We start from the raw sequence: 26,801 nt of genomic DNA, 5'->3' as shown, positions 1-26,801 counted from the left end.
TGGAAACATGGCAACTTCCAATAGATGTCTTATTGGGGGACTATTCTCTCCTAGAAGCAACGCGGGGCGTATCAGCTGTAGTGTTACGGTCAAGTAGACGGAGGCCCAGAATGTCCTGGTGCAACCTTGGCGCAGACAAGTCACAAGCAAATGGTAAAATGCAGGTACAGCAAAATAGTTCACTTTGGGCACAGTAGGACAAGATTACGGCCTCACTCCACCAGCAGAGGTCATCTAACATTGTGGGGTGTGCAATAGTCTTCACCATCCAATCTGTATAGTTCTTAAATGTTGCTAACAGTTCAACATGTGGCCCAAATGGTAATAATGGTATCTCTGTTTGTAGTGTGACAAATTATAAGCTTTCCTTAATGCAGGGGTATTATGTCTAGTTGACCTGCTCATTATAAATCTGGGGTCTACCTTGTAGCTTCTCAACCATAAAGAATCCATGTAACATCCAGCTGTACTGACTACTTTAAATGCCCACAGCACCAGTCTCAGAACTAAGTAATACCAGAAGTACCAGACACCTGTGACGCAGCACAGGGCAACTGATGGCCAGAACAATTGGCCACAAGGTCCACATGAGTAATACGGCATACCTATTCCCATTCATTCTCATGCTTTTGTTGACCAGACACTGTTCCCCACCAATTATGGTGCCTGGAGTTGTACTTTGCCAGTGTCATGTTGGTTGGGAATGGCTAAATGAATGCACTGGAGAAACACCAAAGCCTTATGTAAATACACCATAGTTATGCATATAAAGAGCACTTAGAGTAATAAACATGTAACTAAACATGACCAACTATATACACATGCCTAATTAAATAACAGTAGCGTGCTCACCGTGTGGCACCTTTGATGGATGGAAAGAACATATTAAAACACAGTTCACACCCTACCAAGGCATGTTGCGCCACCATCCTTTAACATACAGTATGCACACTATATGGACAAAAGTATTGGGACACTCCTTTTAAACAGTATAAAATCGAGAGCTAAGCCATGCAGTTTGCCTTTACAAACATTTGTGAAATAAAAGGCTCACTGAATTCCAGTGTGGTGATGTATTAGGATGCCGCCAAGTCTGTTCGTAAAATTTATTCCCTCCTACATATTCCACCATTTACTGTGCGTGGTATTATTACAAAGTGGAAGTGTTTAGGAACCACTGCAACTCAGCTATGAAGTGACAGACCACATAAAGTTATCTCCGAGCTCTTAGGCGCATAGTGCATAAAAATCACCACTGTTCTGCTGACTCAATAACTGCAAAGCTTCAAACCTCCTCCAGCATTAATATCAGCACAACAAATGTTCACCAGGAACTTCATGGATTGGGTTTTCATAGCCGAACAGCATGTAAGCCTTACATCACCAAGCACAATGCCAAACGTCAGATGAAGTGATGTAAAGCATGTCTCCACTGGACTTTGGATTAGTGGAAATGTGTTCTGTGGAGTGCAACGGGCGCCTCCAACCAGGGCCCTCTATATAACGCGACCCAGGTGGAGGAATGCCGAGTGGTATAGTGCGGCCTAAAATGTCCCTATATGTGTGTCACGGTGCCCCTACCTGTATACCGCTGGCAGGGCCGGTGCAAGGATTTTTGCCGCCCTAGGCAAGATAAAAATTGCCGCCCCCCCCTTATCAGATCATCTGCCCATATCATGACATCACATATGTTCCCCCCCTTTCTCAGCATTTAAATTAAAAGAGGGTTATATGTTGCAATAAATCCCACTATTTAGAATGGTGGAGAATAACTACCATAACTTAAGCCATAGCTAAAGAAACAAGCCTGGGGCGGAAAACAATTAGCCCCTTCCCCCATGACACTTTTACAGAAGAAACTGTATATTGTGGGGCACAGTGTAGGCTATATATGTATAACATAAACATATTTCATATGAAAACTTACAATTACTTGGCTTGACCCATGGGATCTCGGACACCACTTCAACACTTTGGCCAGGGGCTCGGCGGAGCTGATGTTGTGTTTTATCCTAATGAGAAAGATTTCATAATAAGGATTTGGAGAAGGGGCAGAGGGATAACAGAGCAGGGAGAGGCTGGTGCTGCTACTAGGGGGTCATACCATGGGGGAGTAATAAAGCCCACCATAATGCCCCCCAGTAGAAATAATTCTCCTTATAATGTGACAGTGCAAAAAATACCCCCTTGTAATGCCCCCAGTTGAGCTAATGTCCCCATAGTGCCCCATAATGTGCCAGTATAAAATACCCTTATATAGTGCCCCCAGTAAATGCCCCCATAGTGCTCCTCTCCCTCCTTCCTCCTAGTGCCCCCCATAATGTACCAGTATAAAATGCCCCATATATAGTGCCCCAGTAGATGCCCTCAGTGCCCCCCATAATTTGTAAGTATAAAATACCCCTACTCAGTGCCCCTGTAGATGACGTCATAGTACTCCTCTCCCACCTTCCCCATAGGACCACCATAATGTGTCCCAGTATAAAATGCCCCTATACAGAGCCCCCATATAAAATAGCCGTTCTTTGTGGCCTCAGGAGATGCCCCTATAGTGCCCACCAATAATGTGCCAGTAATAAGTGCCCCCATAGATGTCCCCTAATAATGTGCCAGTAAAATGTGCCCTAATAGATGCCCCCCAATCATGTCCCAGTAATAAGAGCCCCCCCACCATCATGTGTCATTAACAAGAGGCCCCCCATATCATGTGCCAGTAGCCAGAGCCCCCCCTATATCATGTGCCAGTAGCCAGAGCCCCCCCCCTATATCATGTGCCAGTAGCCAGAGCCCCCCCTATATCATGGGCCAGTAGCTATAGCCCCCCCTATATTATTTGCCAGTAGCCAGAGCCCCCCTATATCATGTGCCAGTAGCCAGAGCCCCCCTATATCATGTGCCAGTAGCCAGAGCCCCCTATCATGTGCCAGTAGCCTGAGCCCCCCCATCAACATGTGCCAGTAGCCATAGGCCCCCCTATAATGTGCCAGTAGCCTAAGCCCCCCCCATCAACATGTGCCAGTAGCCATAGGCCCCCCCTATCATGTGCCAGTAGCCATAGGGCCCCCCTATCATGTCCCAGTAGCCATAGGCCCGCTCCCTATCCCTATCATGTCCCAGTAGACATAGGCCCCCCCATCATGTGCCAGCCCAGTAGCCACCAGTAGCCACCAGTATTGACAACAACAACAACAAAAAAACACTTATACTTACCTCCATGTCAGCGATGCGATGGAGGCCTCTTCCGGTCTGTGTCCCGAGCTGTACGGCTCAGGGCTCATCGCGCCGCCTGCGCCGGCCTCTGATAGAGGAAGGGGAAGGGACACACCTCTCCCTCCCCTGCCCTGCTGCACAGCCATCTGTATCGCTGTCCTGAGGACGGCGATACAGATGACTGGAGATGAGCGCTTTCACAATGGAAGCGCTCATCTCTGTGTGACACGTGTCCACAGTCCTGCCTATAGTTAGTTGCGTGCCGGCCCTGCTTACTAGAGCAGCGGCGCAGCATGAGGGGCGCCGCCGGACACTTAACAAACGTTTTTTCTTTTTTAAACCGGCTGCCTAGGTCGCCTTACAGGTGGCGCCGGCTCTGATCGCTGGACCCCAGGCTTTGGCTCCGAAGCAATAAATAGGGGGAATAATTGAGGGATTTGGAAAGAAAGATTGAGTCCAGACCTTGTATGTAGTTGAACATCAGCTTTACTTTGCATAAACGTCCATCAGAAACAATCTTCAAGCTTTGTCTTAATCCCAGCCAGCTTTAGCATTAAACTGGCAGGCTTCTTCAATAACTCTGCTTGCTTTCTCTCTCTCTGCTCTACTGACAGGCTGAATAGGTAACTTGGCTTCCTCTGTAAGCTGCACTTTCTCTCTGTAGTCTGACTCTAGGTCATGCCAAGGAACTTTCCTCCTGGCTCCTGAGGGTTCAAGCTATGGCCTCCATGGCCAGCAGAGCTTAAGGTGCTCTGGCTGGCGTGGGCACGTCCAGCAGAGACGTGCCCCCTGCACACCTGTCCCCTAGCAGGGGATAAGCTAGACTGGAACTAACTGGTCCCCACCCTTCCTGCAGGAAGTTGGACTAGCCCACTCCTCTCCAGAGGGGGGTTAGAATGGAATGGAAGGATCCATTCTATCTAAGATAGCTTTGCCGTGCTTTCTGCCACCTGCTGGTGAACCAGGCATATTACATGAAGAGATACATAACATTAGAAATGCACAGTGTGGAGGTGCATAAGATGACATGATGTTAGACCAATAAAGACAGTAGCAAGGTGCAGAACTGGTACCACCACTCTGGGGTGTTACATGGAGCTATGCATCAGGCTTCTCTGTCTGGCAGTCTGATGGATAAGTCTGGGTTTGGTGAATATCAGGAGAAGGTTACCTGCCTCACTACATTACGCCTACTGTAATGTTTAGTGGGGTTGTTTTTCACGGATTGGCCTAAGCCCCTTAGCTCCAGCATAGAAAGACATTCTGGACAATTGTATGCTTCCAACTTTGTTTGAAAAGTTTGGGGAAGGATCTTTTCTGTTTCAGCATGAATGTGTAAAAAGGAAGGTCCATAAAGGCATGACTGGATGTGTTGGATGCATAGGAACCTCACAAATGCTTTGTATGAATGAGCAAGAGACACACTTCAAACTGTTTTAGCTTCAAAGAGGCAGACCAATTCCATATTAATGTCTACGAATTCATGGATGTCATAAAAACATCCTGTAGGTGCAATATGTAAATGTTCTATACTTTTGTCCATATTGTCCATGTCTGAAGTGCAGCAGACTGCAATTTAATTTACACAAACTGGTGTTTTTAACTTTTTTAAGCTTTGAGACTGGGAAAGTGTTGTAAACATATCATATTTACAGTAATGTTGCACAACACGTAAGGAAAATGCCATATATTCCGTTTTTTACATTACATACCATGCTACAGTATATGATGCACTATGCAATGTGAGACGTTTTGTAGCATTGCCTCATCGTGCAGCTTCCGTAATGCGTCAGCGTCCATGCAGAGATTGCAGCGGCACGCTAATTGTCATTGATAGCTGGGATCCCCATAGAAAAGGTAGGGACAGTTTTTCACCAACCTTGCCTTCCCTACAGCTCTATCCCTGCCCACCCCACAACTCTGTACACAGCGCTGCCATTTCCTGATCTGGTCCCAGAGGTCATGTGATGCCTGGGGGCTGGGAGTCTGCGGAGCTGGCGGAGTCTCAGAAGACCCAGATCAGCTCTGCAGTGAGGCTGCACAACCCTGTGCAACCTGTCTGAGGGTTGTATTCCCCTTGTAACTGGGGCTACTATGGTAAGTCAGCCCCAATGACAGGAGAAATCAGCAATAAAAAAAAGTATTGGGAAATGTCCCTTGACGGTCTTGTATGGCCTGCCGCAAACACAGCTTCTAGCCCTGCCCCCAGCCACCATGACCCATACATTTCACATATCAAAATGGCTGTTATAGAAATGGGAAATAAAAAAAATATATATATATATTCGAGTTGCAGGTTGTGCTATTAACAAAGTAAATAAAAATTTTGGAAAAATAGAATACCTTCCTTTTTTTTTTTACATTTTTCCTTTTTGCAAAAAATAAAAACAAAGTAAGAAATTACATAAAAATAAAACCCCACGTATCACTGAAAAAAGTTCAGAAATGAATTACATAACTAAACGCAAAAAAAAGGTTATGGCTTTTAAAGATACATGTGCTAAAAGAAAATGAAAAATGCGCCCGTCAGGAAGGGGGGTAAGTAGCCTGATCAGGAAGTGGTTAAAGGACATCGTCCGGAATAGGGAAATGCAGATACAGAAAATCTGGTCACGGTAAAACAACATTCATACCATACAGGGGGTCTAATTCAGTAAAGTCTAGGAAAAGGTCAGAACTGTTACTCACATACTTCTTTAAAGTCCAGTTCATATCTTCCATGGATATAGCTGAAGTAACGCCACAATTCTTGAAAAGTTGACTGTTCTCGTCTCTATCTACCTGAGTAAACTTATTTCATTACAGCAAATGTACAGTATGACAACAACATGGCAATAAAGTGCCTGAATCCCAGCGGCTGGTTCCATCGCCCTGTTGTTAATAAATATATATCTAAAATGTGTCTTTGCAAAGTCAAAGAGTGCCAGAGGCATAATAGTGACTAATGCACTGGAGCTAATCATGACGTGTTTAACAGAGCCAGGTCTGCCTGCTCAGGCATAAATATTCCCCAGCTTTAACCCATGGATTTCTGCAGTCTAAAAATAAATGACCCGTGGATTACATCCAAACGCCCTGCTTTAATAAAGGCCCCTAGTTCTGAACGGTTCATACGTAAGACAAAGCTTTTACCATGAGAAGAATTGCTATTTCAGCCATTTGACAGAACGTGACAGTGTATACACAGCCAGGCCCCGGAATTATAAAAAAAATCTGAATCTCAGATGACGGCATTACATTTTCCATTGCAAATAGGGAGACTTCGGGTAATAACTTCAGAAATTAATTTCTGCTGTAACAAAGCTTTTGCCGAACTCGATTTCGGTTCCAAGGCACCACTTGGAACCAAACCCGAGTTCGGCAAAAGCTTTTTTACAGCAGAAATTAATTTAACCCGAGTTCAGTAAAATATTTTTTACAGTAGAAATTAATTTCCGAAGTTATTACCTGAAGTCTCGGGAGACTTTGCGAAATAATAATTTCGGCTCATCTGAGCCAATACATTCTAATACTGTTTGGAGCGTACAGTGTTCTAACGAATGTTTATGCGAATCGACTTCGGATGTTTCATCCAAAGTCAATTCACCCATCCTTAACTGCAAATTAAAAAAAAATAAAAATTTTATTAACATAAAAATATTCTTAAAGAGGTTTTCTTATTTGAGAAATTGATGGTATATCACTAGACTATGCCATCACTTTATGATTTGACCAGCGAGACAATGATCATGAGAATTAAAGGGCAACACCTCTGGTATAGCATCTGTATCCCCTTCTTTGACCAGTGGTTGTGCTGGGAACTGCAGCTTGGCCCCATATGGGCCAGCTGCAGTTCACACCACAGCCTGGTGGAGGGGCAGGGACAACATAAACCAATACTATGTCCCCCTCTTCCTGACTCTCGATGAGGGTTCCAATGGTCAGACCTCCACCAGTCATAAACTGATGGAATATCCTAGCAATTTGCCATTGCTTTATATGATTAGGAAAGTTGTTACATTTTTTTTTTTACTCTTTCTTAGCTTCATATGCTTCTAAGTATGAGGTAGCTCATATTTGTTGTCACTCAGACTCCCTCAAACCAGATGTATCTGGTTGTATAGAATGTTTTAGGTGACAAGAAGTCAAGGACATTTTTACAGATGGAATTTTAGTCTCAGTAATTATACATTTTCTAGGGAAATGTTCTTTATCAGCGTTGGCCGAGAATATCTCTTTGATTACATGCTGGTTATATAACTTCTCTGTTTGATGTTTGAGAACATCAACAAACAAAGGTGTAACTTCAAACTCCTGGGCCCCAGGGCAAGGTCTACAACAGGACTTTCACCCACAGCACCATGTTGGACTGGGGTACCTAGGGCTCATCAGTAGAATTCATACTGGGAGACCAATGTAGAGCTACATTCAAATACTACCTGCTTAAAAAGCGGCAGGCAGCAGTAAGACATTCAAGATAATGGATTATGGAGTACCTGCAGCCACTCTGAGAAGCCAGATCCCTGAGGAAAGTTGATACTAGCTAGAGGCCTCTGTGTCTAGAAGTCTTCTCCGCTCCATGATGCATCTAAAATAAATTGGGTAGTTTCCTAAATACTTTAGCCAGTTTTCTAGGCTGGTTGAGATGCTGTAAGCTGCCTATTTGTTTGTAGTGCAGTCAATCTACTGTACCATGTGCCACCTATACAAGGAGTGGGTGGGGGACTGTGGACCCATCCTTTCTCAGGGGTCATCCAGGGATTCATCTGTTCCTCTTTAGGCCAGTTTGAGCCTGCACAGTACCATGTGCTAGTTAGAATATTGATGTTTATTTATTTGGCAAGAGAACTCTTCAGACCCCGGGACCCAGGTGGGGCTGCTGTTTCTGCACACCCTGTACCCAGAGGTGTAACTACCATAGCTGCAGACCAGGCGACTGCTATGTGGCCCAGGGCAAGAGGGTGCCTAGTCTTAGTTGGGATTATCTCCTCCTCTACTGGAGGTGAAAACTTGGTCAGGACTCTACTCTCTAAAGGAGCAACTTTTAGCAAATAAGGCAGTAAAAAAATGGCCCAAGGGTCATTGAAAATGGTTTAGGCAGAAACCCTTCCGTCCGGTGTGGGGGGCCTGGTTTAATCCTTGCTATGGGGCCCTTACTTCTCTATGTATGCCACTGCCTGTACCAACCCTTAAAATAAGGGTTTTTCAAGATTTCATAACTGATGACCTATCCTCTGAATACTGATAGGTCATCAGTATCTGATTGGTAGGGGTGCAACCCCTGGGACCCCCACCAATCAGCTGTTTGAGAAGGCACCGGTGCTCCTGTGAGCGCTGCAGCCTTCTTTTAGCTCACCAAGCATAGCGCCTAACATGATAAAGTGGTTGTACTTGGTATCGTCACTGGCCTAGGAAAAGCTGAGAGAAGGCCGCTGCATTATTGTGAGCGCTGGTGGCTTCTCAAACAACTGATTAGCGGGGTCCCGGGTGCCAGACCCCCCCAACAATCAGATACTGATGACCTACCCAGAAGATAGGTTATTAGTTAGGGTGGCTTCAAATCTGCGTTCTGGATTCCGTTATGGATTTCCGTTATAAAATGGTTATAACGGAAAATAACGGAATCCATAAGACGGAAGGACAGATCCGCTATGCTGCCCATAGACTTGTATTATGACGGAATGTAAAACGGAAGCCTTTAAAAGGCATTCCGTTTTGCTTTCCGTCCTAATAGAAGTCTATGGGGAAGCATAACGGATCCGTCTGGTTTCCGTTATGCAGAACAGAGATAAAAGTCCTGTCGACAGGACTTTGTTCACCGTCTTGAATAACGGGACCCAGACGGATCCGTTATGATTCCCCATAGACTTCTATTAAGACGGATCAAAACGGAATGCCTTTTAAAGGCTTCCGTATTGACTTCCATCTTATGGATTCCGTTATTTTCCGTTATAACCATTTTATAACGGAAAGCTATAACGGAATCCAGAACGCAGATGTGAACCCACCCTTATAATGTCTTGGAAAACCCCTTTAAGACTATTCTGAGATTATAAAGAGAGAATGTCCAGCCAATGCTGCCTGACCAAGTAAAGTTCTTTGTCTCCTTATTTGCCTTGAGTATATAGTGGAGGAACACGCACCAGGCAGCTGCTCAGCAGAGCTTCAGCTCAGCTCTTGGTGTATACGCCTTCATAGCCCAAAACTCCTACCTATTGTCCCCATTCTGCTAAGCACGTATTTCCCCCTCTCTTTTCATTGTCATTTTGTAGCGCGGCCTCCCTTGGTGAAGTCTCCTGATGTGAGGGATGTGGTGATGTCTGTCTTAATAACTTGAAAGATGTTACAGGAAAGATCTGTCAGTAGCTGAATGAATGGCTGCGGCGGGTTTCACAGTAGATACGGAACAGTTTTTTTAACTACCCAATGCCATCGAGGCAGGGGGCTACAGCTCTTCTACAGGGTGATAAGGCAATACAAATACAAAGTGACTATAGTGTTTGTCACCACAAAACACAATGCACTCTGCAGGCAGCGTGTTACAGAGCAGGACAGGCTGAGCGGACTGACACATAGTTTTATTCAATAAAACTTGTAATTTGTACAAGCTGCCTGCAAATTGCATTGCATTTTGTGGTGACAGGTTCTCTTTAAGAAGGGGAAACACATAACGACCATATGCCGGCCACAAACAGGATCAAAGAGCGGCAGCTCCTCAGACCTGACATGGGAAAGCTTCACTAATGAGTCTTAAATCTGACTTTGAAGCTGCACACACTTTTGGGCGAGATTTATCAAAACTGGTGGAAAGGAAAACTGGCTTAGTCGTCCATAGCAACCAATCAGATTCAGCCTTTCATATTTCAGAGCTCTTTAGGAAAATGAAAGGTGAAATCTGATTGGTTGCTATGAGCAAGTATTTTGTGACTTTTTGAAGCCAGAATTCAGGAGTAAAGGATTAATAAATCAGGGCTTTTGCAACTTTTTCCACTCACTTGCACACAAATGTTGGTACTTTTCCCATTTTTACAACACACCACTTTTTTTTTAAAGTCTCCAAAAAAAATCACAATCTCACTGCAGTTCACACTGACTTTGTTGGCGCTGATTTTGAAATGTTTGTGCCTCATTTCAATACCAAGCAGCAGGTATAAAAATGAAGTGTGGAAAAAAAAGCAGCATGCTTTATCTTGGGGCAGAATCAGCGCTGAATTGCCCATCAAAATGAATAGGAAGCAGAAAAAAACAGCTCCATGTTTCTTTTGTGCATTTTCCGTGTGTTTTTTTGTGTGCAGATCTGCAGCTTCAAACACAAACCAGGTGCAGATATTTCCCTTATACCTTATGTCTGTGGAGGCTTCGCTCCTGGTTTTGGCTCCCAATCACTGATGGAAATCACTGACCAAACACTGATGTGTGAATATTTAATTTTGGCTATAGACATGTATTAGGACGGAAAAAAAAGGAATACCTCTTAGGCCTCTTTCACACGTGCGTGTGCCGTATTGCGGACCGCATTTGCGGATCTGCAATACACGGGTGCAGTTCCGTGGGCATTCTGCATCACGGATGCGGACCCATTCACTTGAATAGGTGCGCAAATCCAGAGATTCGGAATGGTGCGGAATGGAAGCATGGAACGGAACCCTACGGAAGCACTATGGAGTGCTTCCATGGGGTTTCGTCCCGTACTTCCGTTCCGCAAAAAGATAGAACATGTCCTATCTTTTTGCAGAACGGCGGGAACTCGGACCTATTCAAATGAATGGGTCCGCGATCCACTGCGGCTGCCCCACGGACTGTGCGCATGCATTGCGGCCCGCAGCACGACCACGGGGCGCACACGCTCGTGTAAAAGAAGCCTTAAAGGGATCTGTTTTGCATTCCGTCCTAGAATTCCATTATATTCCACTATAACTCAGTTATAATGGAACCCTATAATGGAATTTATAACGCTGGTGAGAACCCGCCTTCAGACTCAAGACTCACCCTCGTGATAATGACCCCCATTCTGATGTGTCACAAAAAGCGCATCATGGCATTTATAGATATGGTGTATGCCATATTTTCAGTGTACTAAAGCCATAAGACTGGCATTACTATGTGTGTCTATTGTGTACTGTTCCATTGTGTATTATAATTGTATATTTTATACTGCCATCAGAGATTGGGAAGACTACTTGGCAGGGGTGTAACTAGAGTTCTTTGCGCCCCAGGGCAAACTATGAATTGGGGCCCCCCACCCCCATTAAGCCGCAACCCCATCCCCCGCCACTCGCTCTGTATATATATATCATTTGGCCCACACCCAGACTGTATATATTTCATTTTGACCCCTTGTATATAATTGAATGATTGGCTGCCCCTGCCCCCCTCTCACTCTGTATAGATTTTATTTATTTGTGGCTTACGTGGGCCCCCTTTATAAATTCAGTTCATAGGGCCACTACCAGGTGCCTCCACCAGGCTGCCACCCTCTCTGTATTGATTTTTTTTTTTTTTTGCGCCCCTTCCCCCCCTCCCGGCCCTTTCTAGATTCAATTCATAGTGCCGGGTCGGTGCCGGGTGCCCCCAGTATGGCGCTCTGCTCCGCGTTCGGTCATCCCATCTCACTGGCAGCATCATCACGTCTTCCCGCGAGACCCATGACCTCTGGTGCCGGGTCTCGCCGACATTGATAAGCGAAGCGGAGGGGAACTGGGCTGGCTAAAAGCACTTACCATGTAATTCTTTGGGTATTGTACAAGAACAAGGTCATGTGAGCTCTGTCAGCCGGTTCTTTTTACTGAGTTTGCTTTTCACTGAGTTAAAAATAATAATAATAATCCTTCTATGTTTAGTATAAAAAGGTTTACAATGCCCTCCATTTTCTACTTCATGTACACCACGTACCAGGCAGTGTTTCTTCCTTTTCTACTTTGCACTGGTTTTATTGTGTTTATCAAATATGAGGTTCAAATATCCTGGTTGTTTTATACACAGCAGGATCTTCAGGACACCTCGCTCTCCATTGTTCTTGCTGACCTCAGGCCAGCTTCCCTAAGTTACCACTCCTTAATGGTAGAAAACACTCGTACCTTTCTTCTATCAAGCAGAGCACAGTGAGAAAAAGGTCAGCAGGCTGGTATCTCCTGACATTCTGCACTGCACCTCACGCCAATTAGATGGACAGCTATTAGGGAGAAGATATTATTAGCCAGCATTACATAGAAAAATGGTTGCAAGTCGTGTCATTTGTTCCATTAATGTTCAATGTTTGCATGTGTATACTTATCTTATATGACCGTTCATTTCTTATCTAGAGACAAGTTAGGTTAGTAGGTGTAACTATATACAGTAGTTGATTGACACTGGAAATTGGGAAGATTCAAATTCAATTTTTCTCTCTTATTTGATTATTGGAGCAGATTTACAACGTCTTTAGATGGTGTAAATTTAGACAGGCTGTCTAGACCTGCACTCCATTTTTAACAGTAGCTAAGGTTGGATGATGAATTTGGTGAACGACTAGGCAACACTTTTTGGCTTAGTGTGCTACAGAATTTTTTTTTTACCAGAAGGATGGCACAATTTTCGTACAAAAAGGTGCATCCTAGGCCCCACTAAGCTGTGCCGCATTCATTCTAAGGCATGCCCCCTTGTCAAGCTAGGTGGATTTTGCTATTACTAGATATGCTAAATTGCACCAAAGTTTGTCAACTTCAGGTGGTATTTATGGCAATATTTAGGTAAAAAGACCGGCACTCACTTGTCTCCAGCGAACTCAAGCTTTTAATCGTCACATATAGAATACAGTTCTGTGACGCACGTTTCGGCTCACAATGCAAGCCTTTCTCAAACAGATAATATGCCATTATCTGTTTGAGAAAGGCTCGTATTGTGGGCCGAAATGCGCGTCACAGAACTGTATTCTATATGTGACGATTAAAAGCTTGAGTTCGCTGGAGAAAAGTGAGTGCCGGTCTTTTCTTCCAATACATGTGAGATTGTTATCTCGGACGCGTGCACCACGTCTCCTGAACAGAGTGCCGGCTGATCATTACCTGATTGAATATTTAGGTGAAGTCACCTTAGGTAATGTGGGCCATTGACTTCAGTATAAGGCCTCATGCACACGACCGTTGTGTGTTTTGCTGTCCGCAAAACACGGATGGCGTCCGTGCGCGTTACGCAATTTGCATAACGGCGCAGACAGCCATTAATACAACTGCCTATTCTTGTCCGTAAAATGGACAAGAATAGGACAGGCTATATATTTTTTTGCGGACCACGGAACGGAGCAACGGATGCGGACAGCACACGGAGTGCTGTCCGCAACTTTTCCGGCCCCATTGAAATGAATGGGTCCGCACCCAAAACGCAAATACTGCGGCTCGGATGCGGACCAAAACAACAGCCGTGTGCATGAGGCCTAAAAGGTACTGTAAAATGTTTTGCAAGATGAAATGGCATGACACAGTGACATAATATCCTCTCAATACTCCAATTTTGGAGTCTACTTTGGACAAACCCAATTGTTCAGGAAGGAAAGCCATGTTTATTACAATGATTGCACTTTTACAAATAAAACACATTTACAATGCAAGCTTCTGTCTTAAGATGTTAGATGTTGGAGTGACATAACAATGCAAAATGTCATACATTTTGGTGAGCAAATGAGCCTGAAAATGTCACAAAGCTCTTCAGACGAATGCCATTTGGAAAAACTAGCAAAAAAAGGCTTCTGACATGGCCATTGGCCATGCTGGAAATTTGTTGCAGGTGTAGTCCGAAAGTGCATGTTTATGGCATTATCTGCCAAATTGGGACAATCATTTGCCATTGTGCTTGAATGTTTTAAAAGCTGACTCCATGATTGGCCAGTTTAGTTTCGCATGTGGCTGGTGGGATCGTTCATGCGAACGATCCCACGGATAACTGATCAGCCGCCATGTGGCCGATCATTGTTTCAAATGCATGCCTAATGTGTATGGCAGTTGCGCAGATGAATTTCCCAAAATGTATTTCGGAACCAATTCAGTCAAATTGGTTGTCAGATTAGATTCGATCCAATATATAAAAAATGTGTCTCATTCAAAGGTGACCCAATTGTCCTGAGAAGTTGTTTATGTCACTCTGAGGTCTCCTAGGACTGTATCCAACCCCTTTCAAGCTATTTACCACCTTGATATAATTAAATATAATCTGTTTAAAACCATACTGGTGCACTGTCAGATTGTTTTTATTTAAAAATGATCCTTTTTTGGTAGCATATGCCTTCTTGTCTTCTAATCTGTAAAAGGATGGCTGTTATTTTGAGTGATTTGTGTGGGACGAACCACAAAAGTTTCAGATTTATCCAAATTAGAAACTCTTGGGAAATCCGTAACAAATTTGATTCATGTAGAATCAATTCGTTCACCTCTGTTAGGGCTTGTTCACGCAAATGTATTTTGCGTTCCGTACACGGACCGTTTTATGCGTTCCGCATACGGTCCGTATATGAAACCATTCATTTCAATGGGTCTGCAAAAGATGCGGACAGCACTCTGTCTGCTGTCCGCATCCGTTGGTATGTTCCGTGGCCCCGCAAAATTTGTTTTGCGGACAAGAATAGGCATTTCTATAATGGGCCTCCTGTTCCGTTGCACAAATTGCGGAAGGCACATGGGTCGGCATCCGTTTTTTGCGGAACCGCAATTTGCGGACCACCAACAGCGGCACGGTCATGTGAACAAGCCCTTAAGCTGAATTTGATACCTCCATAACTGCTATAGATACTCTACTCCAGGGGTAGGCAACCTCCGGCACTCCAGCTGTTGTGAAACTAAAACTCCCAGAATGCATTCTTGCTCTGCTTCTCTCAGAACTCTCATAGAAATGAATGGAGCATGCTGGGAATTGTAGTTTCGGAACAGCTGGAGTGCCGAAGCTTGCTGATCCCTGCTCTACTCTATACTTGGTTGGTGGGAATCCCTTATTTTCACCAAACCTAAAGTCATTAATAAAACTGGCAAGCCCAGCCTTTACATGAGTATTGTTTTTGGGCAACACATCCTTTTGTTTGACTTTTTATGACTACGTTATTTAATTACCTCTTGTGCTGTGTTTGGATTCTAACATTAAAGATGATATGTTATGTCTCATTTTACATAGCTTTTCTGTACAGACTTGAGTTGTCATCTCAATTTATGGCCAGGATCTGCAGCTGCATTGTGCAGCGTGCCATAAAGCATGATGCTTTATTTCTTTCGAATCAGAGGGGTGTACAACATGTTGGAGAGAGATATACTTCAGATTTCTTTACCACTCGATGGCTGCCCCATAGATTTTACTATAAATCTATTAGCATATAAGATATACCGTCATCACCGAGATGGAATCTAAATGCTACAATAAAAAATAACTGATGAGCAACCATAGAGATGACCTCGACATCCCATCCACCCACCTACAAAAACACCGTAATTTACTGCACAATATTACGAGCTTTAGCCGTTTCCAGGAGATCTTACCACTTGTGACAAAATAAAGTATGTGTTCATAATTCACATAACCATACTATTAAGCAAACTTCATCTACATCACTTGTCAGGGCTTGGAGAGGCTGGGGATTCAGGCTGTGTGCTGAAACATGGAAGGTACCTTCCTAGATTAATTGACTTTGCTGGAAGATGAGAGAAATGTCTAATTTTGTCGCTCCTTTCTAATTAGAGGAGAAGCCATGTATGGAGAGGTAGGATGCCTCTTCTTATATCAGTGAGCAGCTGCTCTGCAGTTCACTCCGAGACAAAGAAAAAAAGAGAAGATGTGCCCTTTGACTCCACCTTGCCGTGGGTCACAGACCAGCTGGAGGGGGTTGCAAAGAAACATGGCACGTGCTGTGTCATTTTCTAGTAGGCTTACTTTTTATTTGACCAGAACGTTATGTTTTATGGATTAGCAATCAGCATACTTCAAGTCGCCTCTCTCTCTGTCCTCTGCAGTTGTAGCATAAATGGTTTCAGCCCCAGCTTCACATCACAGTAGTGATGTCCATACTAAGCATGTGGTCCTCTGACTGTGGAATTGGAGTAAATAGCAGCTCAGTCAATCTGTCGTTTAGACCGGGATTGTAATTTCGAGAATAGATTTTTTTAATCTTACCATTTTGCAGAAGTGGTCTATGGAGATACCTCTCAGGTTCATGGATTCATTTCAAAACACAATGCAGAACAATAATCTTCTAATAGCGAACCTACCGCCACCACAGAAAGTCATTTCATTTACTTAGACTTCCATTTTCCACCTCAAAATGTTCAATTTTCAGAAGCTTTATATAAGCAGCTGATTAAAAAATAAATCCCCTGAGCCTTTTGGTTCACAACAATCACACAATCATCTAAATTTAGATTTATTTTTTTTAAAGGACAATATCAAAGGCCCTTTTGTGTAGGAGTTGGATGGTGTTCACTAAACACTTTTGGAGGGGCGCACTAAATGTTGGGGAAAAATATGGTTCAAACTGCCTTAACACTCCAGGGGCTGCTTCACAGATTTAACCCTTAAGTGCACCCCGATATACAGTTATGGTGTGATGCAGTGTTAGGCCTCATGCACACGACCGTTGTTCTGGTCCGCATCCGAGCAGCAGTTTTGCGGCTCGGGTGCGGACCCATTCACTTCAATGGGGCCGCAAAAGATGCGGACAACACACCGTGTGCTGTCCGCATTCGTTTCTCCGTTCCGTGGCCCCGGAAAAAAAATATAACATGCCCTATTCTTGTCCGTTTTGCGGACAAGAATAGGCATTTCTACAATGGGCCGCCTGTTCTGTTCCACAAATTGCGGAAGGCACACGGGCAGCTTCCGTGTTTTGTGGATCTGCAATTTGCGGACCGCAAAAAACGGAATGAGGCCTAAGGAGTATGGAGTGGGTTCATTTGCAAAGCCCAATGCACATGTGTAGGATGCCAGCTGTATAATATAGCCAGCACCCAGCTGCAATAACTGGGATCAGTGATGATGCTGATCCCAGTCATTTAACTCCTGAGCTGCTGTGCTCAATAGCGGTCACGGCATCTGTGAGGTTAGGCAGAGGGAGGGGCCTCAGGCTTTCAATCGGAGCTCCTGCTGCAAAATTGCAGGGCTCTAATCAGTTTCCATGACAGCCTGAGGACTTGGGAAAATTTCCAGTCCTGTCATGGCTAGCTGCCTAAAAAGCTGTGCATGAGGCACAGCTTTTCAGGTAGAGTGTCAGAATCCCATAGCGCACAATAGTATTCTTTTGCAGTCTATGGGATAAGCGATCAGAAGATTGCACGTTCAAGTTCCCTAAGAGGACTAAAAATTAGAATATGGAAGGAAACATTCTGTGTTGGGCCTCAGAAGGCAGCATTTTAATGTGTTGAGGAACATAAGGGGACATCATATGTGTGAGGGTCACATCAGGGGGCATCATAATGTGGGGGGGGCATTAATTGTGTGAGGGGCACATAAAAAGATAGGTATAGATTGTACAAGGTGGAAAAATATTGTGTTTTGCTATTAAAAAATAACGTATGTGATTAGGGCAACCAAACATAACCCATCTTTCCTGGTGTGATGAAATGTCTATGTCTTTTGCAGTGCAGACATTTCTAGGTCCACAGGTTGGTGCACATCATTTTTCTTCAGTTGAGACTCTTTTTTTTCTGAACTCTAAAGGTGTATAGTTTAGGCAGGCGATGTGGGCCACTGACATAAAACACTGTAGTCTGCATACTGCACTTTATTAGTGTACACCCAGGAGCAATGTAAAAACCCCAACTGTGATCACCGCTGCCTGTTAAAATGGGATAGTGTGCGGGCAAGGGATTCAGATTAATGGTATGTCAAAGTCCGGATAGTTATATATAGCCCTGACATTTTATTTTCAAACTAACTGCTCCAGTAGATGATAGCTATGTAATTACATGGGTAGTCATGCTAACCTGTGATGGTGCCATTACTTTATACAACTACTTTCCATTAGGCTACCGTCATACGATCGTTTTAAGTAAAATAGTAGTCTATGAGGGTCTTCTCATTTTTTTTTTGTCTGCTCATGTCCTATTTTGTCCATTTTCACGTACCGACAGCCCCCGTTGAATTGAAGGTGACTGGTTTTAATGACAACAAAAAATAGGCATTAAAAATTAACCATTTTGCCATTTTTAACAGTCTTTTTTTTCACTGTCATGTGAATGTAGCCTAAGGGCTCATTCACACAACCGAATGAATGGGTCCGCATCCGCGGTGCGGGTGCAATTGCGGACAAGAATAGGCATTTTCTGTATAGGGCCGCCGCGTGGATTCCGCATTTCGCAGAAAGCACACAGGCTGGTAATCGTGTTTTGCGGATCCTCAATTTGCAGACCGCAAAACACTCACAGCCATCTGAATAGGCCCTTAGTCATAAGGGTAAGCAATAGTGTGAGCCCTGCTGTTGTCCATCAATACCTGTTATCAGGGTCGAGTAAATGCACATGTATATCATACATTGGTGGACATTCAGCTGTCAAGATCGGTACCACATCAGGTAGACTCAATGGGGCAGGTTTTTTAATAATGTCTAAAGGAAATACATTGTAAACTTAAACTGCACCAGATTTATAATAGTGGCTCATGCTTGATGATAAATCTGTCAGTCCTTCAGACTGTCGAGTCTAAGTTGCACTCCACCTGTAAGGCCTCTTGCATACGAACGTGTGCGCACCGCAAAATGCAGGCTGCAATGCACAAACACCCACCATGGGGCAGCCGCAGCGGATCGCAGACCCATTCACTTTAATGGGTCCGCATCCGTTATGCGGAATGCACACGAAACGGCGCCCGTGTATTGCGGATCCGCAAATGCGGTCCGCAATACGGCCACGGAGCGCACCCGTTCGTGTGCAATCAGCCTAAGTTGGCTTAGTTTTACTTTCAAAAATGCACATTAATTTGGGTACATTTTTGGGCACACAGAGGTGCATTTAAGTCATGCCCTTTTCCTGGGAAGCCGCTCAACCTTCCTGCAAGACCAAGCCCCTTTGTTGGACGAGGCATGAAAAATGTCTAAATGCAGTGTGCATTTTCAATAGCAAACCTGCCCCAATATTTTTTTTTCATGGCTTTTTTGGCTTGTAAACTTCAACTCCAAGGAAGCACACTTGCTCTGGTCTTCTCAGAACTCCAATAGAAAGGAATGGAACATGCTGGGAATTGTAGTTACTCAATAGCTGGAGTTTCAAAGCTTGCTGACCCCTGGTGTAGTGTTTTATGGGTCCTTACAAGTGACTTTATTTCTTCAAAAAGTTGTATGCTAGGTATGGGATTTTTGAGGAACTCTTTCAAAAGGCTTCTCAATAGGACTGAAGAAGTGGAAAGGAAAATTACATGCAGAAAATGCCCAAAGATTAAAATAATGGCACCAAAATTGTTGTATAAAATAATAGGCCATTACAAGTGTATGAAACAAGGTGGGGAAAAAAACTATGTGTGAAAAAGCCAAAATGTTAAGCAAATCATTTACAATTATCTAAACAATTAAACTGCTAAACATTTAAATCGCTATGCATTTAATATAAATATGGTCTGAATGTGAATCTACAACTCACAGTGTTGCCTGACACCTGATTATTAGGGCTCATGCAGACCGTATGAGGAACCATTCATTTGAATGGGTCGGCAAAAAAACCTGGAGTTACTCCGTGTGCAGTCCGTATTTCCGTTCCGCAAAAATATAGAACATTTCCTATCATTATCCCCATTACGGACAAGGATAGTGCTGTTCTATTAGGGGCCAGCTGTTCCGTTCCACAAAATACGGAATGCACACGGACGTCATCCGTATTTTTGGCGGACCGCAAAATACATACGGTTGTGTGCATGAGCCCTTAGTCAGGGCAGGAGACATCATTGGTGATCATGGGCATGGTGGGTTTACTTGGACAGACACACGCATCTGCCGAAGCTGCCTCTAATTAAGCTAATGAGCCTGCACTGTTCAGTGGGTCTGCATTGTTAGTGGCTGCACGGTATTGAAGGTGCCCCAGGTCCGACCACATGTTTTTTTTTCTTTATGAAGTTTTTGAAGCCCAAACCGGGAGTGGATTTAAAAAAATAGGAGAAATTGTGTCTGCGCTGTATTTTATTATATATACTATATATATATATTTGCTGTGATCTTTTATATATGCTACTACCACATAACATTTTTCCACATGCAATATACTATGGACCAGTATAAAGAAATATTCCCCTAGCATTGAATGGAGCTTGGAGGCTACAGTTTAACAAAGTTTATATTATGAAGTATGATAACTTTGCGTGTTCTGAAATTCCCAGCATTTATTCTTGTCCAGGATTATCATAAATCTTGTCTTCTGGGAGGTCACAATATGTAATTGTAAGAATTAAATAGAATGTGAAAATTCCTCCCACTCATAATAGAATCTCTTAGTTATAGGACCGAGTCCCCAGCAGCGAATGACATGTATAGAAATTCCACGCTCTAGTTTAACACAAGCGCAAGTCAAGGAATAATATATGGGAAGAGCAGGAGCGCCACAGTGTGGCGAGCCTGTGACATAGATCATCTGATGTGAACTCAGCACAGGGACAGGCCAGAAACATTGCAGCAAAAGCGTGAAGGAGAAACTGGGAACAAGCTATAGATTATATTCTATATCATACTTTAGATTATAGATTATAGAAGGACTACTATCTAATACACCAGGCTGGGAGGGGGTAGCGAAAAGAGTTTACAATTTATCAATCCATATCTATACAGTTAATTTAAGGTGAAAAGGCAATGTGTGAACCTGAGCCAAAGATAATGGAGGAAATGTAAGGATTTGTTTTGAAGATACCCATTACCAAAGATAAAGATGCCCTCCCAATAATGCTTGATAATATCACATGCTATGCCTTATTACACTTTATAGGAAAAGTGTACCATTGCCACTGACTCTCCTTTCTGAAATATGTAAATATTATTTTTACCTATTCATATTACTATGGGATTCCACCAAAGTGAAACTATAAGGCTGCCTTGCACACATTGCGGAATATGTGCATTCTTTCAGCACGGATTTTGAAATCTGCAGCATGTCATTGTTTTCAATGGAAGGGTGAGATCTGTGATAAATCCATATAAAAAACACCGAAAAAATGCACCAAACCCCACAATAAATATTGCAGGTTTATGTGTGTTTTTGTTTGATTTTGGTGCAGATTTTATGTGGAGTTTCTGCACACAAATCCTTGTGCAGTTACCCTTTGTATTTGAAGTTAAGAATTTTTCTTAGTTTGCATGTGTAACAAACTTTCAAGACATCCACAATATTCACCAGTTACACTGTTTTATGCTGTAGATTACTTAAAGGGGTTGGTCACTTTTTGGTTACTGTTGATCAATGTGTATATAAGATGATTATACGGCACTTACTAATATAGTCTTTGTTGATATTCTGTGCCATTTTCTATATTTCATAAGGTCTGACACCCTGTTTGCAAAGTCTTTTGCTCTGTCCACATGGAGGTCCTGTCCATAAAATGGCTGCTGGTGGAGGGTCATATGACCAGGAAATCACCTCCATGTGATGTCTCCTCCATTCAGATACACGGCACCTGACATCTGCACTTGTATTGTTGGAAGTTTATTGCAGGTATGTTTGAATGGCTAAGACATCACATGGAGGTGATTTGCCTGGTCACATGACTCTCCATCAGCGGCCATATTATGGACAGGATAGCACAGGAGATTTGCCTAACAAGGGGCTTATGAAATATAGCAAATGGGACAGAATATCTACAAAGGCTGTATTAGTAAGTATAATATAGTCATCTTATATACATATTGGTTACAAGTAGGCAGAAAGTGGTCAACCCCTTAAAGACAATTGGTGAGTTTATTCAAACTGAGAGGATTTGGTGCCTTGCAGCGCTGGGGTCCTAGTTTCGAATCAGACAACATCTGCATGGAGTTTGTATGTTTTCCCCATGTTTGTATGGGTTTCCTCCCACACTCCAAAGACATACTGATAGGGAACTTAGATTGTGAGCCCCATGGGGGACAGCGTGATGTTAATGTCTGTAAAGTGCTGCAGAATATAGCAGCGCTATGTAAGTGCATAAAATAAATAATACATTTCACAGTATTGCCTCTTGCTACCTTTATATACTACAGTATTTATAAGTCAAAAGCAGGATTTTTTTTCCAAAACTTTGCTACCACTAGTTACCATCTATTTACCGGTGGCCATATATGTTGCTGTCACTTTAAGATTATTAATGCTGGCTTGGTGTTAAAGGGGTTGTCTGCTTTTTTTATATTGATGGCCTATCCTCAGGATAGTTCTTCAATATCAGATCGGTGGAGGCCTGATTCCTGGCATCCCTGCCGATCAGCTGTTTGATGAGAAAGCAGCACTGGTACTAGCGCTGTCTTCTCTTCACTGTTTACCTGCTCGCCATCACAACTACAATGGCGAGCAGGAATAATTACAACTGCTCCATCCCGATTCACTTCAATAGGACAACTCCTTCCTGTTCAAGTGAATTGGTCAGAGCTATCCCATTGAAGTGAATGGATACGATTGAGATTTACATAGTTACATAGTTGATATGGGAGAAAAAAGACATAAGCCCATGAAGTTCAACCAAGGGGTAGGTGGGGACGTGAATCCCAGAAGGAAGTGAGACTCAGATTTCTACACGTTTTCATAAGCATTAATGTTGTTTACTTTTAAGAATTCAGACTGGTGGAGCATGGAGGAATCTGCTCTTTATTCAGTGTTTGTTTGTGACCTCATCCCCTGTTTCAGGTGTAGCTTAGTACTCATTACTATACCCTATTTAGTTTTGCCCCACCCTTCTGATTGTGCGGTAGCTTCATTTGGGTTTCGCTGAACTGGTGTGAGGTCGTCTCTGGTGTTCCTGCTCGTCCATCACTACAGAAGTTAAAGAGGACCTTTCACTAGTTTAAAAACTAAAAACTAACTATATCAGTGGGCGCCGCTAGAGTACTAAGCTACACCTGAAGCAGGGGATGAGGTCACAAACAAACACTGAATAAAGAGCAGATTCCTCCATGCTCCACCAGTCTGAATTCTGTGCAGGGGGACCCCTGGGTGCTGCTCTGCCCACTGATATAGTTAGTTTTTAGTTTTTAAACTAGTGAAAGGTCCTCTTTAAGTGTCTCGTTTGTGTGTGTTTTGTTTTCCCTTCCTTGCTTGTTGTTACTAGGCCTCAGGGAGATGCCTGTTCCTTCATCGGGGAAGGAACGGGTTGCCTCAGCCCTGACAATATTCTTAGGGCTCTCTAGGGTTTCCAGGGTCCCATGTTACAGGGTATGGGCATTTCTACCTTCAAGGGGTGCCCATACGGTTAAGAGTCAGGGCCAGGAGTAGGGTTACTAGTAGGTGACCTTTTCCTGTCCCTAGCGTTAAAGCCTAGTGGCTTTCCCTTTCCCCGTCCTGCTGTCAGTTTGGTGTTTCCTCCTATATCTCATCCGTGACACCCTTTTTAAAACCGTTCACTGTTCCTGCTGTGACCACGTCCTGAGGAAGTCTATTCCACAGATTCACAGTTCTTACAGTAAAGAAGCTTTGACGCTTCTGGAGACTGAACTTTTTCTTCTCCACTCGGAGGCAGTGCCCCCTTGTCTTTTGAGGGCATTTTACATGGAAGAGTTTTTCACCGTATTTTTTTGTATAGCCCATTTATATATTTGTATAGGTTAATCATGTCCCCCCTTAAACGTCTCTTCTCAAGACTAAACAATTTCAATTATTTTAATCTTTCTTTATTACTAAGATCCTCCATGCACCTTATCAGTTTAGTCGCTTTCCTCTGTACTTTTTCCAGCTGCAGTGCATCCTTTCTATGGACTGGTGCCCAGAACTGAACTGCATATTCCAGATGAGGCCGCACCAACGCTTTCTAAAGTTGTAATATTACATCCCTGCCCCGCGAGTCCATGCCTCCTTTAATCCATGACAATATCCTGGTGGCCTTAGAAGCAGCTGATTGACATTGTATGCTGTTATTTAATCTACCATCTACAAGGACACCCAAATCCTTCTCTATAAGTGACTCTCCCAGTGTTACATCACCTATGACATATGACATATGGAGATTATTATTACCAAAATGCATAACTTTACATTTATCCACATTGAACCTCATTTGCCAAGTTGAGGCCCAATCACTCAGAGTGTTCAAGTCAGTTTGTGGTTTATGGACATCTTCCATAGACTGTACAGTACTACATACCTTGGTGTCATCTGCAAAAATAGAAATGGTGCTATTAATCCCGTCCTCTATATCATTAATAAATAAGTTAAATAATAGAGGGCCCAGCAGTGAACCTTGGGGTACAACACTTATAACCCGGGACCATTCTGAATAGGAATCATTGAACACAACTCGCTGGACACGGTACTTCAACCAGTTTTCAATCCAATTACAAACTATACTTTTCAAGCCTATAGACCTTACTTTACCTATTAAACATCTATGAGGGACAGTATCAAAATCATTAGCAAAATCCATAAACACTACATTCACAGCTGCCCCTCTGTCCAGACTACTACTCACCTCCTCATAAAAACAAATCAGCTTAGTCTGATAACTTCTGTCCTTGGTAAACCCATGTTGGTTATCACTTATAATATTATTTAAAGTCACATACTCCTGTATATAGTCCCTTAAGAGTCCTTCAAACCTTTTTCCCACAACAGAAGTTAAACTAACTGGTCTATAATTACCTGTGAAGGACCTAGATCCTTTTTTAAATATGGGCAACCACATTTGCCTTGCGCCAATCACTTGGCACTCTACCAGTACCTAGAGAATCTTTAAAAAGTATAAACAGGGGCACAGCAATGACTGAACTGAGCTCTTTAAGCACTCTTGGGTGTAATCCATCTGGACCCGGAGCCTTGTTCACATTTACCTTATTTAACTTATCTTGGACCATATCTACAGTTAGCCAAGTGAGTATATTACTGGATGTACTAACAGCCCCAGCACCACAGATATCAGTTCCTTTCTCTTCTTTTGTATATACAGAGCTAAAAAAAACATTTAGTAACCCTGCCTTTTCCTTATCTTCAGTGACTATCCCCCCTTTACCATTATTTAGGGTACCTACCTGCTCGGACCTTGGTTTTTTAGCATTTATATATTTAAAGAATTTTTGGTGATTTGTTTTGCTCTCTTTTTCCACCTGCTGTTCGTTTTGCATTTTTGCAAATTTTATCTCCTTTTTACAGTTTTTATTAAGCCCTTTGTAATCTTCAAACGCTACAGCTGACCCCTCAGATTTGCATTTTCTAAATGCTTTTTTTTTTTGTCTTTTATTCCCCTTTTTACAGTAGCTGTAAGCCATGGGGGGTTTAATTTTAGCCGTTATACACTTGTTACCTAAAGGAATAATTTTTGTTTGTGCAATTACTCAATGTGGATTTAAAGCTCTTCCATTTATCCTCAGTATTATTATGTGACAATAGCTGCTCCCATTCTTTGCCCTAAATGCTGCCCTGAACCCAGGGAAATTAGCCTTTTTAAAACTTAGTGTCTTTGCTCTGCCTGACAGAGTTTGCTTCTTATAGTTTAGGGGAAATATAATTATATTGTGGTCACCATTAACTAGTGTTTCTCGAACAGTAACATTTCCAACAAGCTCTGAATCATTAGAAATTACCAGATCCAACAGAGCATTGCCCCTAGTGGGAGCTTCTACAAACTGGCCCATAAAGTGGTCCTGCAGCAAGTTGAGGAATCTTCTCCCCTTTGTGGTTGAGGCAGAACCATGACCCCAGTCAATGTCTGGGAAGTTAAAATCTCCCATTATGACCACTGTACAAGGCTGTGCAGCCCACTCTATTTGGTTATACAGTTGCGTTTCTATCTCCTCTGTGATGTTAGGGGGTCTATAGATTACACCAAGTATTATTTTTTCAGTGTTTATATCCCTTTGAACTTCCACCCATAAGGTTTCCACATCCTCACATACAGGCAATGCAACCGCCTTTAGTTTTCTTGATGATGGCGAGACATCAGGCAACAATGGGAGACTGTCTGAGCAACAGCAGTGCAAAAAACCCGATGTTGCAGAAATAATATGCAACCTAGTGGATGAACTATAGCAGTGCAAATGAGTTCCAGTCCTATCATCTAAGGACAGGATGCTAGTGTGAAAGTAGCCTTAGTTATATATTGCTGACCATCAGATTTACAGTGCTATATATTTATTTTTTTCATAACTCGGACAACCGCTTTAAAGGGAGTCTGTCACCTCCATATGGCCATATACAGTGCTTACATGGCTCTGTAGCACACCTATACAGGATTGTAACAGTACCTTTGTTCTTTTCTTTAGACTTGCACAAGCAGGAAAAACTACGTTTAATTCATTTGCAAATGAGCAGTCGCAAGTGCCCAGGCGTTCAGTGTGTAGGTGCCCAGGCTCTGCCTTCTTTTTACTTTACTCCTCCCCAGCCTATTCCTTTGCAATTATCTAAAATTTTTATTTTCTAAAAACTTGTTTTTCTATTTTTTATGTTAGTTTCACTAGGTTATAATACACTACAGTACTTATGTACTGCAGTCAGGGTCTATTATAATTATAATGAGGGCAATCTTGG

At 43.0% G+C, this 26,801-nt stretch overlaps 1 protein-coding gene across 3 annotated transcripts in view; it reads right to left on the bottom strand.

Annotated features, from left to right (window-relative positions):
- WDR72 (WD repeat domain 72) overlaps positions 1 to 26,801 on the bottom strand; it is a 474,126-nt gene that overhangs the window by 434,316 nt on the left and 13,009 nt on the right. The window contains exon 1 of one of the 3 annotated variants that reach the window (XM_040413933.1): positions 5,899 to 6,055. The exons of 1 other annotated variant lie outside the window; for it this stretch is intronic. In XM_040413933.1, coding sequence (XP_040269867.1) covers positions 5,899 to 5,931 — 33 coding nt within the window. In that variant the 5' untranslated portion in view covers positions 5,932 to 6,055. Of the gene's footprint in view, positions 1 to 5,898; positions 6,056 to 26,801 lie in introns of those variants that run through there. One more of the 3 variants, XM_040413934.1, reaches the window with a different exon arrangement.

The sequence above is a fragment of the Bufo bufo genome, chromosome 1 (genome assembly GCF_905171765.1).
Source record: "Bufo bufo chromosome 1, aBufBuf1.1, whole genome shotgun sequence".
Lineage (NCBI taxonomy): Eukaryota > Metazoa > Chordata > Amphibia > Anura > Bufonidae > Bufo > Bufo bufo.
Note: the sequence above shows the minus strand (reverse complement) of the source record. Positions and strands in the feature narration are given on the sequence as shown.